This window comes from Mustelus asterias, chromosome 18 (genome assembly GCF_964213995.1).
Source record: "Mustelus asterias chromosome 18, sMusAst1.hap1.1, whole genome shotgun sequence".
Lineage (NCBI taxonomy): Eukaryota > Metazoa > Chordata > Chondrichthyes > Carcharhiniformes > Triakidae > Mustelus > Mustelus asterias.
This window is the reverse complement of record NC_135818.1, coordinates 8,457,013-8,470,620: the sequence shown is the minus strand read 5'-3', so window position 1 is coordinate 8,470,620 and position 13,608 is coordinate 8,457,013. Positions and strand designations below refer to the sequence as shown.

Sequence of the window (13,608 nt, the reverse complement as noted above, 5' to 3'; positions counted from 1 at the left end):
ACCCCGTGGCTGAAGAAATTCCTCCTCATCTCGGTTCTAAAGGGTCGTCCCTTTACTCTGAGGCTGTGCCCTCGGATCCTAGTCTCTCCCGCTAATGGAAACATCTTCCCTACGTCCAATCTATCAGGCCTTTCAGTATTCAGTAGAACGGTAGCACACTGGTTAGCATTGCTGCCTCTCAGTGCCAGGGACCTGGGTTCAATTCCCGGCTTGGATCACTGTTTGTGTGGAGTTTGCACATTCTCCCCGTGTCTGCGTGGGTTTCCTCCGGGTGCTTTGGTTTCCTCCCACATCCAAAGATGTGCAGGTTAGGTGGATTGGCCATGCTAAATTGCCCCTGAGTGTCAGGGGGACTAGCTAGGGTAAATGCATGGGGTTAGGGGGGATAGGGCTTGGGTGGGATTGTGGTCGGTGCAGACCCGATGGGCCGAATGGCCTTCTGCACTGTAGGATTCTATGACTCTATGATTCTATTCTATAAGTTTCAATGAGATCCCCCCCTCACCCTTCTAAAACCGATCGAGTACAGACCCAGAGTCCTCAGACGCTCCTCATACGTCTAGCTTTTCATTCCCGGGATCATTCTGGTGAACCTCCTCTGGAACGTCTCTAAGGTCAGCACATCCTTCCTTAGATACGGGGCCCAAAATTGATCGCAATATTCTAAAAGTGGTCTCATCAGAGCCTTATACACAGGGCACTAGCGAGACCACATCTGTAGTAATGAGAACAGTTTTGGTCTCCTTATTTAAGGAAGGATGTATATGTGTTGGAAGCGGCGTAAAGAAGGTTTACTAGACATAATGCCTGCAAAGGGCAGATTGTACTATGAGGCAAGGCTGGACAGGCTAAATGTGTATCCAGTGGAGTTGAGAAGTGTATGTGGCAACTATTTTGAAATCTTTCATGTCCTGAGGGGCATTGACAGGGTGGATGTGGAGAGGACGCTTCCTCTTGGGGCAGAATCTAGAACTAGGGGTCACTGTTTAAAAATAATGGGTCACCCAATAAAACAGAGATGAGGAGAAATTTTTATTACTCAGAGGGTCGTGTGTCTTTAGTTTCTTAGAACTTTCTTCCTCAAAAGGCAGTGGAGCAGATCCTTTGAATAGCTTTAAGGCAAAGATGGATAGATTCTTGGTAAGCGATGGGGGGGTGGTAGGGGGGTGGTAGCTATTCAGGGGGTAGGCAGGATGTAGATTTGAGATTACTATCAGATCAGTCATGATCTTATTGAATGGCAGGATAGGCTCGAAGGGCTGAATGGCCTACTCCTCCTCCTTGTTTGTATGTTCAGATATTTTGGATGCCTGTTCCTCGCTAGCAGTTGATAGGTTTTTCATTTTGCCGGATGTATTTAGTTTGCAAAATGAAATTCTCCTGCTGTGATGTTGTAGAATAAAATTCTCTGACATTACGCAAAATATTGAGACTGACAGATGCAATTGATGGATGCCGTAATCCCTCCTTGCAAATATCAGTAACCGTTGGTGCATCTGTAAGGAAAGAAAAGAACTGATGTTTCGAATCTAGACGACCCTTTGTCAAAGTGTAACATTGATGAGGCCTCGTTACTATCTCTAGCGATGCACTGATACCACTGTGCTACTGTCAACTAGTGCTGGGGAGCGCCAACCAGGACATGGGGGTTATTTTTTTAAGGCAGTTCAGTAGTGGAAGGTGTGTGAGATGTGAGGGAGGAAATATAAACTTTTCTATCTCAATATCATTGAAGACTGAAGCAAGTCAGTCAGATAGAATGGATTGAAAATCATAGAACGTAGAATTCCTACAGTGCAGAAGGTGGTTATTCAGCCCATCGAGTCTGTACCAACCACAACCCCACCCAGGCCCTATTCCCGTAACCCCACACTAGAGTCAATTTAGCATGGCCAATCAACCTAACCCGCACATCTTGGGAGGAAACTGGAGCACCCAGAGGAAACCCACGCAGACACGGGGAGAACGTGCAAACTTCACACAGGCAGTGACTCGAGGCCGGAATCGAACCTGGGTCCTTGGCACTGTGAGGCAGCAGTGTTAACCACTGTGCTACCCATCATGTTCTGGAATTCCTGTGATATGCTCCCAGCGGGTGACGCTCCTTTAAATTATAGGTGGGGATCGATCTCAGCCTGTGATAAATCATTGCGGTGTGCTAAACATCTAGAAACTGGCTTTTAGGTGGAGCAGTGGGAAAGTCAAAGGTGATGAGGACAAGAGGGTGGGTGAAGGAAGGTCACCATTTGGCTGCTGCCCATCTTGGGTTCCCAATCGGAATGTGGAAGCTCCTGTTTGTGGTGTACACTGGTACCCTTTTGTTAAAGTTTTAACATGTTGTCAAAAATTGCTATCCTCCACAAGTTCCACCTTCCCCAACGTCATAGAATCTCTACAGTGCAAGTCTGTACCAACCACAATCCCACCCAATTCCTATTCCCATAACCCCTCATATTTACCCTGCTAATCCCTCTGACACTAGAGTTAATTTAGCACGGCCAATCAACCTAACCCGCACATCTTTGGAGTGTGGGAGGAAACCGGAGCACCCGAAGGAAACCCACACAGACTCGGAGGCGGGGGGGGGGGAGACGTGCAAACTCCACACAGGCAGTGACCCGAAGCCGGAATCGAACCCGGGTCCCTGGCGCTGTGAGGCAGCAGTGCTAACCACTGTGCCACCGTGCCGCCCCAAAAACCCATGAGAAAGCTGAATGCTTTGGTCAGTAATTTTCCTGTGGAAACTCTCTTTCAATGGCCCTTATAGATGTTGTCTCCTAGCCATTGAAGGATAAAATGCACACGAGAACTCAAAACCTAAAAGATAGTTGAAGAGAAAATGCTCAAAGATGCAATAACATTATCTAACAACACGGCAATGCTTAGAATCTATTCACTGTGCTTGCGTGTGCATGCAGAGCAAGCCATTTGACAACCTTGTGAAGTCAAGAACTGCGGCAGTCTTTAATCATGTTTGAAGTTTCTTAAATTACAAATTTAAAGCAAGCAATTAAATGAAATTCAGGAAGAGTGAATGAATTGATAAAGACATGAGGGAAAATGCTACAGAACTCGCTGTCAATGGAACCACACTGAGTTTCAGTAGAGCGTGAGATTTGATGCCCTTCAAGATACATTGATGCCAATTCTTATTTGGAGAAATCTTCAAAAAAAAAATGCACCTTTCATTTTTTTAAACACAACCACCTGAAAGGATTGAACTTTGACACTAATATTTCTTCCAGCTCTGAGAAAAATACTTGAATTTTGAATGCATACTCTCAATAGGGCTGCCTTAGTGAGCACTAAAGAAGCACAGATTAACAGTGGGCTTCCTCAGAAAGATGTTACAGATTTCTCACAGGGGAGATGTAAAGACTTGAAGGGCACAAGCGAGTGAGACCAATGGATTGCCCTTTCAAAGGAGCATCACAGGCATAATGAATGAAACATACCATCCCTACAGTGCAGAAGGAGGCCATTCAGCCCAGCAAATCTGCACTGGCTCTTACCTAGGCTTACCCCATGTATTTACCTCGCTAATCCCCCTAACCTACACATCTTTGGACACTAAGAGGCAAATTTAGCAACGCCAATCCACCTAACCTGCATATCTTTGGACTGTGGGAGGAAGGATATAAACGCATTGGATGCAGTTCAGAGAAGGTTTAGAATCATAGAATCCCTACAGTGCAGAAGGAGGCCATTTGGCTCAGATTGTATGCTTTGGAAAGTATTGTGGAGGATTGGCTATGAAGTTGGCATGTTACTTACTTAAATACCATATCAAATAAGGATATTATTAAACTAAACTAGAAAGAGTGCAGAAAAGATTTACTAGGATGCTTCCGGGACTTGATGGTTTGAGTTATAAGGAGAGGCTGGATAGACTGGGACTTTTTTTTCTGGAGCATAGAAGGCTGAGGGGTGATCTTATAGAAGTCTATAAAATAGTGAGGGGCACAGATCAGCTAGATAGCCAATATCTTTTCCCAAAGGTAGGGGAGTCTAAAACTAGAGGGCATAGGTTTAAGGGGAGAGTTACAAAAGGATCCAGAGGGACAAATGTTTCACACAGAGGGTGATGAGTTTATCGAGCAAGCTGCCAGAGGTAGTAGTAGGGGCGGGTACAATTTTGTTTTAAACAGCGTTTAGACAGTTACATGGGTAAGATGGGTATAGAGGGATATGGGCCAAATGCGGGCAAATGGGACTAGCTTCAGTGTTTAAAAAGAAGGGCGGCAAGGACAAGTTGGGACAAAGGGCCTGTTTCCATGCTGTAAACCTCTCTGACTCTATGACTAAATGAAATGGTAGTAATAACATTCGATTACCTTTTTGTTATTATTCATATACGGGATGTGGCCATCACTGGCTGGGCCAGTATTTATCGCGCATCCCGAACTGCCTCTCATTTCAGAGGGCAGTTGAGAGTCAACCACATTGCTGTGGCTCTGGGCTCACGTGTAGGCCAGACTAGGTAAGGACGGCAGATTTCCTTCCCTAAAGGACATTTGTGAACCAGATGGGTTTCTCCGACAATCGACAATGGTTTCATGGTCATCGGTAGATTCTTAATTCCAGATTCTTAATTGAATTCAAATATCACCCTCTGCCTTGGTGGGATTCGAACCCGGTCCCCAAAGCATTGCCCTGGGTCCCTGGATTACGAGTCCAGTGACAATACCACTACGCCACTGCCTACCCAATGAATGTGGTGCTGTATTAATACTCTGCAGTCATTTAGTTACAAAATTCAGTGTTTCCCTATTCCACTTGCAGGTAATTTTTAAAAATACCCCAGGGGGTGATTCTCCCAGCGAGCCGGGAGACTTCAGCGGAGGCTGTTTCGCGGGCTTCCTGCTGGCCGTCACGGCTTCCACGTGTTTCTGGGGCCCGGATTTCTGGCATCGTCAGCTCCGTGCCAGGAATCGGCGGGGAGCTGATTCAAATATTAAGATAGGCATTTACATCCATTACTGAAGTCTCCAGATCCGCTAGCCTTCCCCACACTTCACCCCGCCCCCCTCACCAGCCAGGAATGTTTCACTTTAGTGGGGTTTACAATAGGTCCCCAGTAAGGGGACCTCGCTGGAGTGAAGGGAGGTCATGGAGACCCCCCCAGGAGGTAGGGAATAGTAGAAAGGTGCCCCTTGGGCATTGCCAGCCTGGCCCCCAGGCACTGCCCAAGGGGCTCCTTGGCACTGCCCACTGGGTGGGACCAGAGGTGACAGGGCCCATTAGGCCTATGGGAGATCAGTGGGGGGGGTCTCGCTGCCACCCTGCCGTCAGGTGCGCGGTCAGAGGGAAGGAAAGGGCTGATCAGGGCTGCCACTCGGGTTGGGGAGGAGGGGTCAGGACTGCGGTGAGGGTGGGCGGTGGTCGGAGAGATCGGGGCTGGCGGGGACATTGGGAGATGTCCGGGAAGCCAGAGATCAGGGTGTGGGCAGGATCCTGCGGCCAGCCATGCAGGGTCGCTATGCTGACCAGCGATTGGGAGGCCGGCAGTGCAGAGCTACTGCGCGTGCGCCGATCTCCGGTCTGACAGATCAGCGCATGTGCAGCGGCCCTGCTCAACATGATTCACGATAGGGCTCTCTGTGATGCAGTGTGTGGAAGATTCATTTTGAAAATCCCGTTGAAAAGACCAACGATAATTATTCAATTTTTACGCGAAATTGGCACTTAGAATTTTTTTGGGAGAATCCCAGCCCCTATTTCTAACTTGGATAGTGCTGTAACTCCACATAATAAATTATGCATGCGACCAAATTTAACATCTCCACAGTCTTCATTTATACACAGAAATAAATCTGCTAATATATACAACATACTCGCCAATAAAAACTCAGCTAAATAGTAAACAGCATACTATGTAGATTTGACTGCCACTTGGTGGCACAATGGTTAACACTGCTGTCTCACAGCGCCAGGGACCCAGGTTCAATTCTAGCCTCGGGTGACTGTGTAGAGTTTGCGCTTTCTCCCCGTGTCTGCGTGGGTTTCCTCCAGATGCTTTGGTTTCCCCCCACTCTCCAAAGATTAGGTTGATTGGCCATGCTAAATTGCCCCTTATTATCCAGGGATTAGCAGGGTAAATATGTGGAGTTACGGGGATAGGGCCTTTACGGGGTTAAGGGGGTAGGGATGTTAACTGTGGGGGAAAAGCTTCATATGATCCATGGAGGACACAAGGGCACTGGAGATCAACATCTGGGACACATCCTAGATGTTGACCTGTAGATAGGTCCTTGCCAACTGATGAATTGTCATCAGATGGCAAGTACCTGTCTACAGGAGACTGAAACAGGTTAATCTTGATCTGGAATCCTGCCACGTGCCAACATCTTTACACATTCAAAGGACATGAAGATGCAGTATCGGACCTGATTGTTGTCAGCGTGGGCTCAATGGGTCGAATGGTCTCCTTCTGCACTGCAAGGATTCTATGATTTTAGATTTGATTTATTATTGTCACATGTATTGGGATACAGTGAAAAGTATTGTTTCTTGCGCGCTATACAGACAGAGTACAGAGAAGGAAAGGAGAGAGTGCAGAATGTAGTGTTACAGTCATTGCTAGGATGTAGAGAAAGATCAACTTAATGCAAGGAAGTTCCATTCAAAAGTCTGATGGCAGCAGGGAAGAAGCTGTTCTTGAGTCAGTTCTTTTTCCCAACCTAAGAAGGCGGAAGAGGGTATGTCCGGGGTGCGTGCGATCTTTGATTATGCCTGCTGCTTTGCCGAGGCAGCGGGAAGTGTAGACAGAGTCAGTGGATGGGAGGCTGGTTTGAGTGATGGACTGTGCTTCATTCACGACCCTTTGTAGTTCTTTGCGGTCTTGGGCAGAGCAGGAGCCATACCAAGCTGTGATACAACCAGAAAGAATGCTTTCTATGGTGCATCGGTTAAAGGTGGTGAGAGTCGAGGCGAACATGCTAAATTTTCTCACCAAAAGAGAAAACGCTGGAAAATCTCAGCAGGTCTGGCAGCAACTGTAAGGAGAGAAAAGAACTGATGTTTCCATAAGACCATAAGCCATAGGAGCAGAATTGGGCCACTTGGCCCATCGAGTCTGCTCCGCCATTCAATCATGGCTGATATTTTTCTCATCCCCATTCTCCTGCCTTTTCTCCATAACCCCTGATCCCCTTATCAGTCAAGAACCTATCTATCTCTGTCTTAAAGACACTCAGTGACCTGGCCTCCACAGCCTTCTGCAGCAAAGAGTTCCACAGATTCACCACTCTCTGGCTGAAGAAATTCCTCCTCATCTCTGTTTCAAAGGATTGTCCCTTTAGCCTGAGGTTGTGCCCTCTGGTTCTAGTTTTTCCTACGAAACATCCTCTCCACATCCATTCTATCCAGGCCTCACAGTATCTTGTAAGTTTCAATAAGATCCCCCCTCATCCTTCTAAACTCCAACGAGCACCGACCCAGAGTCCTCAACCGTTCCTCATACGACAAGCTCTTCATTCCAGGGGTCATTCTTGTGAACCTTCTCTGGACCCTTTCCAAGGCCTGCACATCCTTCCTTAGATATGAGGTCCAAAACTGCTCACAATACTCCAAATGGGGTCTGACCAGAGCCTTATCAAGCCTCAGAAGTACATCCCTGCTCTTGTATTCTAATTTTGAGTCCAGATGACCCTTTGTCAAAGCCGATAAAGCTAAATTTCCTTAGTCTTTTGAGAAAGTAGAGGCAATGGTGCGCTTTTTTAACTATAGAGTCAGCATGGGGGGACCAGGATGGGCTGTAGATGATCTGGACACCTAGAAACTTGAAGCTCTCGACCATTTCCATTTCTATGATACTATGTAGATTTTACTGCCACATAACATTAGTTGATCTGGTTGGAGTGCATGACCAGTGAATTATTAAGTTATGTCTTTCGCTGATCTTGATGAGATTGTACGTTATAGAACATGCACATTATTTCATCCTGTAAGATGAATACACTTTGCCGTAGAGCTGCTAGGTTCCCAAATCAATGTTAAACTTTCTCACGGCAGATGACACACAGACAATCAAAGAAACACAAAAGGTGCAGAAATTATTCAGTCAGGAATCGAGGTTAATCAACACTGAAATTGGCCCTTTTGTTAAGCAATCTTGAGATAGAAGAATTACTATTAGAACGTTAATGTGGTGCTACGCAGTAATAACTCCACACAGCTAACGCGAGTACAGTGAATTTGCGGTTTAATATCACAAAGGAAATCCTACGCTGAAAGCCATGCATTAATTCAACCAGTTTATACCTGAAACCAAATCATGTAGGGGAAAAGATTGGTAAAGAAAGAATCTGAAGAATTCTTTGGAATAATAAAAGTTGAACCTTAAATAGTTCCTTACATGAGATGTACTTCATGCATCAAAATTAATGAGTTTCCCTTCCCTATAAGTTTACGTGCAGAGGTTGACATTCGAGACCACAAGTCGGAGTCTGGTTATTTTCCACAGTGAACAGAAATTGGAAATGGGTTGATGCCACTCAGAAATTGCCAGGTGGGCTGATGAGGTGTATTCATAGAATCATAGAATCCCTACAGTGCAGAAGGAGGCCATTCAGCCCATCGAGCCCGCACTGACAAGTGGGACATGAGTTTCTACCCACAAGTCCGTAGCCTCAGTGAGCAGGAACCATTGCAGAGAGTAGGACATTTGCTGCCCCAGGGGGCAAAATTCGTCCAACAAAACCCTGAGGCTTTCTCCGCGGCAGACCTGATGCAGGCTGGCAAGACCCCAAAATGTCCATTGTTGGATGTGATTGGGCAGCACTTGCTAAACAATCCTGAGTGTGCTAATAGCTAATACATTAACAACCAACTTCAGGCAATCAGGCGAGCTTGACACGTGTCTCATTTACACTTGCTCGAAGTGACACACATTCATAGACAGGGACCCATCCTCTGCAAAGAAAAGGAATATGTTCAAACCTTGTGCCTTTTTTGAATTACCCGGGACTTGGGGAACCTATAGTTCCTCATTGCTTTCTCCATGATAACGCCTCGGCCAATCCACATTGACTTGCCAATCAGTCAGCCCTCTTTTTCTCCTATTGTATAAATTGCTGTGATTGTTTGAAATTTGGCATTCTCACATTTGTCCTGATGAATGCAAGATGAAAAACTTCAGCAGCATGTTTCTTTTTTGAGCAGTATGCAAATATTCAGTAGATCTGACAGCATCTGTGCCGAGAGAAGCAGAGTGAACATTTCAGGTCTAGAACCTTTCTTCAGAACTGAAGTAAAGTAGAAATGTAATAGGTTTTGAGCGAGTGAGAAGGGGGAAAGTGGGGGGGGGGGGGGGGGGGGGGGGGCACAGGAGGAACGAAAGGGAAGGTCTCTCTGACAGGGTAGATGGTAGGAGATATTCACCGGACTAATTCCCAGGATCAGAGGGTTGTCCTACCAAGAGAGACTAAATAGTCTGGGTTTGTATTCCTTGGAGTTTAGAAGAGTGAGGGGTGACCTTATTCAAACATATAAGATTCTAAGAGGCCTTGACAGGTGGTGAGATACTTAAATTAATGGGAGAATCTCGAACGAGGGGACAGAGCTACAATGGTTTGAATTAAAACCATTCCCTTAGCGCCGAGGGGACAGATTGAAGCATAGAATCCCTACAGTTCAGAAGTAAGCCATTCGGCCCATCGTGTCTGCACCGACCACAATCCCACCCAGGCCCTATCCCCGTAACCCCACATATTTACCCTGCTAATCCCCTGACACTAGGGCCAATTTAGCATGGCCAATCAACCTAACTTGCACATCTTTGGAGTGTGGGAGGAAACCAGAGCACCCGGAGGAAACCCACGCGGACACGGGGAGAACATGCAGATTCAACACAGACAGTGACCCAAGCCGGGAATTGAACCCGGGTCCCTGGAGCTGTGAGGCAGCAGTGCTAACCACTGTGCCACCGTGCCACCCATTGGCACCATAGGAGATGTATGAGCTCCAATGAAGTACGAAAGAAAGTCTTGCATTCATAGAGCACTTTTCTTAACATCTCAAAGTGCTTCACAGCCAATGACATAATTTTTGAAGTGTAGTCACTGTTGTTATGTAGGAACCGTGGCAACCAATTTGTGCATATAAGCTCCCACAATGTGATAATCGATAATCTGTTTGTGTGATGTTGATTGAAAGAAAAATATTGACCAGAACATCAGGAATATACTCCCCTACTCTTTTTCCAAATAGTGCCTTTGGATCTTTTCAGTGGCACAGTGGTTAGCACTGCTGCCTCACAGCATCAGGGACCCGGGTTCAATTCCCGGCTTGGGTCACTGTCTCTGTGGAGTTTGCATGTTCTCCCCTGTCTGACTGGGTTTTCTCCGGGTGCAACTCGGGGATTTTCACAGTAACTTCATTGCAGTGCTAAGGTAAGCCGACTTGTGATACCTCTAAACAAATAAATAAAACCCTAAGCAGGGAAATGTCTCTGCTTTAATGTCACATCTGAAAGACTGCACCTCCGACAATGCAGTGCTCCCTCGGCGCTGCTCTGGAGTATCAGCCTAGATTTTTGCACTCAAGCCCTGGAGTGGGATTTGAACAGTAAGAGTTTTAACAACACCAGGTTAAAGTCCAACAGGTTTATTTGGTAGCAAATGCCATTAGTTTTCAGAGCGCAGATATCCACTCCATCTGACGAAGGAGCAGGGCTCCGAAAGCTAATGGCGTTTGCTACCAAATAAACCTGTTGGACTTTAACCTGGTGTTGTTAAAGCTCTTACTGTGTTTACCTCAGTCCAACACCGGCATCTCCACATCGTGGGATTTGAACCCAGACCTTATGATTTAGAGGCGAGTGTATCAACCAATGGAGCCATTACAGGGTGGCACGGTGGCACAGTGATTAGCACTGCTGCCTCACAGCACCAGGGACCCAGGTTCAATTCCCGACTTGGGTCACTGTCTGTGTAGAGTTTGCACATTCTCCCCGTGTCTGCATGGGTTTCCTCTGAGTGCTCCGGTCTCCTCCCGCAGTCTGAAAGATGTGCTGGTTAGATGCATTGACGATGCAAAATTCTCCCTCAGTGTACCCGAACAGGTGCCGGAGTGTGGTGACTCGGGGTTTTCACAGTAACTTCAATGTAAGCCGACTTGTGACACTAATAAATAAACTTTTAAACTTTAAACATTCGACGTAACATTGGCTATGTCATAGTATCCCCACAGTGTGGAAGGAGGCCCATTGAGTCTGCACCAACCACAATCCCACCCAGGCCCTACTCCTGCAACCCCACATATTTACCCTGCTAATCCCCCTGACGCTAGGGTTAATTTATCCTGGCTAATCCACCTAACCTGCACATCTTTGGAGTGTGTGAGGAAACTGGAGCACCTGGAGGAAACCCACGCAGACACGGGGAGAACGTACAAACTCCACACCGGCAGTGACCCGAGGCCGGAATTGAACCCAGGTCCCTGGCGCTGTGAGGCAGCAGTGCTAACCACTGTGCCACCGTGCTGCCCCGTGTGTTTTTTTTTTGCCACAGCCAGTATGTAACCTGAATCCTTTTATAAGCTTGCCAAATGAATTTAAATGCATTCCAACTGAAACGTAACACATTTTTATTGCTTACGTTATGGCAACTTTAAATGAAGTTACCTCCCGATGACTAATCTCTGACTCTCCTCCTCAGGTCTGTCGCGTGGCCTATGAGATAATGCAGACGTTACACCCAGACGCTTCAGCCAATTTCCGTTCTCTGGACGACATCTACTACTTTGGCGGGCAGAACGCACACAATCAGATTGCAATTTACGCTCACAAACCACAGACTCCAGAGGAAATTGTACTGGATCCCGGGGATCTGATTGGAGTCGCTGGCAACCATTGGGATGGTTATTCTAAAGGCATCAATAGGAAAAATGGACGAACGGGCCTGTACCCATCGTACAAAGTGAAGGAAAACGTTGAGACTATTAAATATCCAACCTACCCAGAGGCTGACAACGAGAAGCCGCAGTAACGACAAAGACACTCCGCAGCCTCAGTGAATGTATTCTTGCCATAAATCTGGAATCCAGCCAACTTTTCTTTTGAAATGTTCTGGTCTCTGCAGATGCGCCCGTCTCCCTCCATTGTCCCGCTGTTGACCGTGTTTTGTTGTCTGCCATTAATTCACTGTAACCCTCAGTGAATGACACTGCCCCTCCCGTTGTGCAGGTTAGAGCATGAGCAAGTGTGTGTTCAATCATGGTGCCTAACACTCTTCGCCCTTTAACCTTCCGAGGTGCATTTGAACCCTGACCTCGAAACAAAGAGGTTGAACCTTATCAAACACGAGATTCGATCACAAAGACTTGAATCCATTCCACAGCCTGTTCGAACGTTCTCTCTCTTTTTTTTCTCAAGACGTGATAGAGTTTTTCCTGACTAAAGGTAGAGGAAGGAAAAGTCTGAATAATCCAGTGTCCATCGCCATTTCACAAGTTTTTTGTAAAAGCAAAAATCATGGACAGAAACTTTAATACATAATGTTTCCAGACACTGTCTTTGATAACAAAAAATAAATAAATCTAAATTAAACCAGTTAAGTAGGTGTTTTTTTTATCTTTGATAATGACATGGTCAGTAGGACGCTATTCAATTGCAACATGAGGCTACAGAACCCGGGGTGGCACAGTGGTCTCACAGTGCCAGGGACCTGGGTTCGATTCCAGCCTCAGGTCATAGAAATCATAGAAACCCTACAGTGCAGAAGGAGGCCATTCGGCCCATCGAGTCTGCACCGACCACAATCCCACCCAGGCCCTACCCCCACATATTTACCCGCTAAGCCCACTAACCTATGCATCTGAGGACTCTAAGGGGCAATTTTTAACCTGGCCAATCAACCTAACCCGCACATCTTTGGACTGTGGGAGGAAACCGGAGCACCCGGAGAAAACCCACGCAGACACGAGGAGAATGTGCAAACTCCGCACAGACAGTGATCCGAACCAGGAATCGAACCTGGGACCCTGGAGCTGTGAAGCAGCAGTGCTAACCACTGTGCTACCGTGCCGCCCAGTCATTGTCTGTGTGGAGTTTGCACATTCTCCCCACGTCTGCGTGAGTTTCCTCCGGGTGCTCCGGTTTCCTCCCACAGTCCAAAGATGTGCGGGTTAGGTTGATTGGCCATACTAAATTGACCTTAGTGTCAGGGGGATTAGCAGGTAAATATGTGAGTTCATGGGAATGGGGCCTGGGTGGGATTGTGGCCGGTGCAGACTCAATAGGCTGAATGGCCTCCTGAATGGCCCTGCACTGTAGGGATTCTATGATTCTCTTCTACGAAGAAGCCCTGACCATTTTGATTTGATTTGATTTATTATTGTCACATGTATTAGTACATTAGTACATGAAAAGTATTGTTTCTTGCGCGCTATACAGACAAAGCATACTGTTCATAGAGAAGGAAAGGAGAGAGTGCAGAATGTAATGTTACAGTCATAGCTAGGGTGTAGAGAAAGATCAACTTAATGCAAGGTAGGTCCATTCAAAAATTAGATGGCAGCAGGAAAGAAGTTGTTCTTGAGTCGGTTGGTATGTAATCTCAGACTTTTGTATCTTTTTCCCGACAGAAGAAGATGGAAGAGAGTATGTCC

General features: G+C 46.6%; 1 protein-coding gene across 11 annotated transcripts in view; it reads left to right on the top strand.

Annotated features, from left to right (window-relative positions):
* Positions 1-12,553, top strand: part of LOC144506952 (alpha-(1,6)-fucosyltransferase) — a 646,707-nt gene extending 634,154 nt beyond the window's left edge. For all 11 annotated transcript variants that reach the window (XM_078233392.1, XM_078233382.1, XM_078233383.1 and 8 more), the window contains one exon: positions 11,658-12,553. In XM_078233392.1, the coding sequence (XP_078089518.1) occupies positions 11,658-11,987 (330 nt within the window). In that variant the 3' untranslated portion in view covers positions 11,988-12,553. The remainder of the gene's footprint in view (positions 1-11,657) is intronic.
* Positions 12,554-13,608: the final 1,055 nt, after the last annotated feature.